The sequence below is a fragment of the Monoraphidium neglectum genome, assembly GCF_000611645.1.
Source record: "Monoraphidium neglectum strain SAG 48.87 unplaced genomic scaffold scaffold03774, whole genome shotgun sequence".
Classification (NCBI taxonomy): domain Eukaryota; kingdom Viridiplantae; phylum Chlorophyta; class Chlorophyceae; order Sphaeropleales; family Selenastraceae; genus Monoraphidium; species Monoraphidium neglectum.
The window spans coordinates 1-5662 of record NW_014009855.1 but is presented as its reverse complement, the minus strand read 5'-3'; the positions used below and the strand labels follow the sequence as shown (position 1 = coordinate 5662).

At 65.8% G+C, this 5662-nt stretch overlaps 2 protein-coding genes across 2 annotated transcripts; both read left to right on the top strand.

Moving 5' to 3' along the window:
• Window positions 1-471: 471 nt before the first annotated feature.
• Window positions 472-2444, top strand: MNEG_13360 (hypothetical protein; the record flags this gene model as incomplete). The annotated part of the gene is made up of 5 exons (XM_014038169.1): window positions 472-754; window positions 1005-1082; window positions 1295-1562; window positions 1811-1942; window positions 2237-2444. 5 exons carry the CDS (start codon window positions 472-474, stop codon window positions 2442-2444), a joined length of 969 nt encoding a protein of 322 aa, XP_013893623.1.
• Window positions 2445-2686: 242 nt separating this feature from the next.
• MNEG_13359 (hypothetical protein) lies at window positions 2687-5190 on the top strand (the record flags this gene model as incomplete). Its single annotated transcript, XM_014038168.1, has 4 exons — window positions 2687-2715; window positions 4510-4606; window positions 4799-4909; window positions 5113-5190. 4 exons carry the CDS (start codon window positions 2687-2689, stop codon window positions 5188-5190), a joined length of 315 nt encoding a protein of 104 aa, XP_013893622.1.
• Window positions 5191-5662: the final 472 nt, after the last annotated feature.

Genomic DNA, 5662 nt, shown 5'->3' with positions numbered 1-5662 from the left:
CTGCTGCGCCATGCAACACTTGGGGAGCTCGCCCTCGCCGCCGACGGCCGCCTCGTGTCCCCGCGCACCGGCGCCGTGCTGCAGGACCCGTCCGGCCGCGCGGCGCTGCGGTTGCGGCTGGGGGGTGAGGGCGGGCAGCAGCTGCTGGATTGTAAGGGGCGCCCCACCCAGGGGCAGGATGGGCTACCGCTAGAGGTGGGCGCGGCACCTGTACAGGGGGACCACGCCAAGCAGCATTCGTGGGCAGTAGAGGATGGGCAAGAGTATGAGCCCATCTCCCCGCTAGTCGAGACTGTACCCTGCCAGCTGCCGCGCCCCGCAGAGGGGTTGCAGCTGCACCACGAAAGTTGGTACGCCAATCACCCTCATCAGACATTACCAAATCTTGGTGATATCTGCCTCAGACTTCGCACCATGATAGCAACCACCCCTGACACCACTAAACCCTGTTTGTCCAAAACCCAGGTCATGATGGACCCACGGTCAGGTCTGCCTGTCACCAGCCCCCTCGCGCTCCCCCTCGCGCCCGGCCCGCGCGGCGGCCCGCTCCGCGGCCCCGGCGGCGCCCCCCTTGCCCTCGGCCCCGACGGCGCCACGCTGCTGGCGGCCGCGTCCGGCCTGCCGCTGCTCTGCGCGGCGGGGCGGCCGCTGGCCGTGGGGGAGGGGGGCGCGCTGCTGGCGGCGGGGGGCGCGTGGCCGCTGGCTGGAGAGGCGGCGTTTGTGTCGGGAGACGGAGCGGCCCTAGTGGATGCAGGTGGGTGGGCTGCGCTGCGCCGCGCATGGACCCTCTGGGCGGGGGCGGCGAGGTATACCATTCTGCACCGCTTTCGTCCCTGAGGAGTTCCCTGCTCGCAGCGCGTTGGTGCTGCCGCAAGCCTGCGCCCGCCGCCGCCGCCTTGGAAGTGCTCTCGCAATTGCGCAGACCAGCTGCTTCCCGGCTGCATACACCCTCCTCTTGACATCCCCCCCGCCCCGCTGGGTTGTCACTGTGCTGTGTGTTGCAGGCGGCCGGCTGCTGCGGGGGCCGGACGGGGAGGTGATGAGGCTGACACTTGGAAACCAGCTCCTGCTCTGGCGCCACGGTGAGGCGAGGCTGCCCAGTGCGCAACCTCCTCCTGCTGCTGCTGCTGCTGCTGCTGCTGCTGCTGCTGCTGGCTCCTTGGACTTCTTTCATGTCAGCGGATTGCTGCGGCTGCGGCTTTGTTCAGACTGCAGGCTGCGGCCTTCCGCATCCCCACAGCCCGCCTCACCTAACCGCTTCCCACCCCCCACTCTACCGCCGCGTGCCACGCAGATGGTCAGCCCCTGCTCGGCCCCGATGGCCGCCAGGTGGCGGCCTCGCCCTTCGGCTACCTGTACTGCCCCTCCGCGGGCGGCCAGCCGCTGCGCGGGCCCGACGGCCAGGCGCTGCAGCTGTCGGCGCTCGGGGAGCTCCTCACGTGGCCGCGCGGCCGCGTTGCGCGGTCTCCCTGCGGGCAGCGGCTGACGGTGTCGCCGGACGGGCGCTCCTTCCTGCTGCCGTCGGGGGCGCAGGCGCTCGGCCTGGCTGGGGAGATCCTCAGGTGGGGGCCGGCGCTCATCGGCTTGCGCGGAATCATGCAACACGCCGCTGCGTCGACACACTCGACCGCTGCAGGGGCCGGCGCCCAAGGTGGCGTCGGTGCTGCAACGGCCCTGGCCCAGCCACCTTGCCTCCCTGGACCGCTGCACCGCTGTACCGCTGTACCCGTGTACCGCTGTATCGCTCTTCTGTTACACCGCCGTACCGCCTCCAACCCACGCCCTCGCCGCGCGTCTTCGACACTCTCAGACCCTCAACAACGGGCGCGTCGCGCCCTGCGCTCGGCGCCGGCGGCGTGCAGATGCTGGGGCCGGAGGGCGAGCCCCTGGCGCTTACTCATGACGGCTGCATCACCGACATGACGGGCCGCGCCCTTGTCAGGTGAGCCGCCTGGAACCGACGCCGGCGCCACGCGCGAGCGCCGAGGGCAGGGGCTCCCGCTTCAGGGGGGGATACACTAGATACACCGGGCTCCTGGCGATGCGCATCGCATGTGGGACCGTTTGTGTTGTGTGGGACATCGCTGGACAGGGCTGGCTTTCACAAGCGGCTTGCTTGCAGCAGCGCCTCCGGAACTCTTTCTGGCACACAATTCTCCCAAGGCCTGATGAGATCCTCGCTCCATTCCCGCCCTAGTTCCTGCGGCGTACCACTGGGCCTGTATCCCAATGGCAGCCTCCAAAACGCCACCACCAAGATGCCGTTTGCGGGCCCCTCGCTCGCGCGCGCCGGGCGGGTCACGCTCGCGCCGGACGGCCGCACGCTGCTGCGCGGCGGCGCCCCGCTGCTCTCGGCGGGCGGCGCGCCGGTCACTGCGTCCCTCCAAGCGCAGCCGCCGGCGGGCGCGGCGGCGGCGCTGTTGGCCACCCTGGGGCTCGTGTAGCTTGAGCGTCACCCCTGTCTGCTGAAGCAGGACTATCACAGTTGACTGTGTTCCCGGCCAACACGCCGGGAGGATTCCCTTGGCGGAGGCTGGTGGGTCAGTTGGCGGGTTGACCACTGCAGGTTGGGTTTGGCACTTGACACTAATAATCAAAAGGACGATGCAAGGCCAGCAGAGAATGTTGGCTGCGCCGCCGACAACGCGTTGCATGCTACATGCACGTTAAACGCCTGCCAGCGACGATGCGCGTCGCCTGCAAACAACAAGCAACGTACGTGTGGCTGCATGCGCCGTGATATTGACAACAAGCACTGTGGCGTTCGCCGCCCCAGCACACTTGTGAGACGGGGAGGTTTTGTGGCTGTTTGCCATCTCCTCACAAGGCGCCGCACAATTGGGAATGCTCCCTGCATTCCAGAGCTGCCTCTCAGCCAAGAGCCCAGAGTACCTGCTTTGCTGCCGTTGACCCTGACCCTGAGGTTCAGAAATTGCCTTCTCATGCGGTTGGCCGTGCATTCTTGCAGCGCCCCAAACGTGCCGCGCCTGGTGAATAAGAGCGCTCAAGGCCCTCCGCATGATTTCTGTGGCCACGTCGCCCTGCATGCCGGCGCTGCTCCTGCTCCCCCGCGCATTGCGCGTCTGGGCATTTGATGCTGCTTGACCAACGCTGCTTTCTCCTTGACATCGGCTCTTGGTACCATCTCAAGCACTTGCACCACGTCCCCGCTTGCGTGCAAGTGCGAGCCCTGTACTCTGTTGTTGGGGATGACCTGCCGGGTCATGCTTGTTGCAGTGTTCCTTGGTGGTGTTTGATTGCGAAGCATTCGGCGTGATCGTGGTTCCCATGCCCAAGCTGCTGACTTTTCCAGGGTAGTTGGGCCAATCGCTGCTGCTCTTACCCTGATGCGCCGCGCCGCGTTGGGTTGCGGTGCGGTGCACTGGATTGTGCTGCACTGGGTTGCGCTGCGCCGCGCTGTGATGCGATGTAATGTGCATGCAAGGGCCAAGGCTGCCGAGGCTTGTCCGGGGGACACAATATGTTGATCAGCTGAAGGGACACATGATGGCGGGAGCAGCTCGATTGACCACGAATTTTACAGGGCTGGATGCCCATCGTAGCCGCGCATGCGCTGCCGACACACCTGTTAACCCGACACAGCACCTGCATCGCCAAAAGGGACAGCTCTGAGAGCCAGCTGCACATGCCCTGCATCCCTCAAGGAGGTCAACAGCAGCTCGAGGGCCCGCACAGTCGTAGATTTGCAAAATCACGCGGCTGCCGGCAGGTTATGAGAGTCTTGATACGACCTGCTGCGTCATTCTAGCTCAGCATACGGGGTCAGCCACTGGTGTTGTCGATTCAGTGAGTCAAGCGAGAGTCGAGCTTGAGTTGACCGCTGCCTGCAAGGCTTTGCAGGCAGCGGCTGGCGCTTCAAACTGTATGTAAATGCTTTCTTTTCAAATATTCTCACGATCTGCTGCTGCTGCAGAATGCTTGGGAGATCTGAGACGGAGTTACCCACGCTGGTTACTCTTGCGAGAGGGGGTCGAAGCGCGTAAAACACACCCAAGTTGCTGGTGTCGCTCAAATCAAGGACACACAGAAGATTCTACCGATTGCCATTCGGTGTTCGCAACTCCGTGATCAGGCAAAATCACACACAACGCAGCATGCACAGCTTTTGCCAAGGGCGCGTTCGGTGTGTGTCTGGATCAGCAGTGTCTTCCCGTGCACACACCGGTGCAGCCCGCTGTGTGTTTGCCGCCACGCAACCGCGGAGCGCTCGTGCTGTGGTCGCCAGGGCCGCCCCGCTCACAGCAGACACACCGCACATCCAGCTAGCTACGGCCAAGCTGCCAAGGTGACTGTTGCAACAGCTGCGCAAGAAAGCAAGCGGCTCCTCACGAACTTACACATCTTGGCCCTGAAACTGGCATTGTTGGCAGTGGTCGGCACCCGCTCCCACCTCCCTGGGTTGCTGCGTACCGTCTGCCTCCACCAAGCCCCTCCATCGACCCCATCCCCACGCGCCCGCCCTCCGCACGTGTCGCCCGCCGCGCGCAGCTCTGCAAATGAGGAGGTCTTCACGTCCGCGCTGTACCAGCATGTCGCCACTTTGACGCAAAACGGCGTCAACCTGCCTTTTGTGCTGCCGCTCAAGGTGGGCTGGGCAGCGGGGGCCGGGACGACTGGAGGGGCGAGATCCTGGAGGCCAACCCTCCATCGACCGTGAATTCGACCGTGAATGCAGTGCAGCATGGCTGTCCGCCCCTCACGCCGCAGCGGCTGCGCGGTGCTTACTCTGCGCTTCGCAGGCGGCAAACTGACTCGCCCCCGCCCCCCAAAACCGCAGGTCGACCGCCTGGCTGACGGCGGCTTCCAGATCGGGCTGCTGCGGCGCGGGGACAGCGGCACGTTCGGGTCTGCGGTCGACATTGTCGGCGTTGTTGAGAGCGTCGAGGACGTGAGTCACGCACACTCCCCCCCTCCGCACCCGCCCCCTCGCGCGCTCGAGCGCGCGCTTGCCTGGCAATGCAGTAGTCGCGTGAGGGCGGGCCATGCACATCGCGCCGCCGCCTGGGGGTTGCTACCACAGACGCAAGGCGCCGCCCAGAGCCCGGGATGGGGCCCTTGGCGGGCGTGTCGTTCCGTAATCGACGCTTGCAGGGTGGGGACCTGCATGCGCTGTGCCTCGACGGGCCCCCTTGCTTCAGCCGGCCGCCCCGCCGCCGCCAGCTGCCCTGACTGTGCCGACGGGCGCGAGACAGCTCCCTCCCCCCCTGCGTGCGCCTCGCGCGCAGGTGGGCCGCGTGCTGTTCTTGCGTATGTACGAGGGCCCCTTTGCGTTCTCTGGACGTCAGTTTATTGGCAGCAGCGACGACCGGCTGGAGGCTGTCTTCCAGGTGGGGTGGGCACGAGGCGCGCCGGCGCGATTGCATGCGTGCCACCAAGCTGTCCAGCCTGTGTGCGTGCAAGTGCGTGTGCGCGTGCGTGTGTGTGTGTGTGTGTGTGTGTGTGTGTGTGTGTGCGCGCGCATGCGCACGTGCATGCATGCGTGTGTGTGTGTGTGTGTGTGTGTGTGTGTGTGTGATGTGTGTGCACGCGCGCGCGCCCGCGTGCATGTGCGTGTGCGTGTGTGTGCGCGCCCTCTCCCGTGTGCTTGCTTGCACGTGCAAGGGTGTGGGTGCCGACTCAGCAACAGGCTCGCATGTGGCAG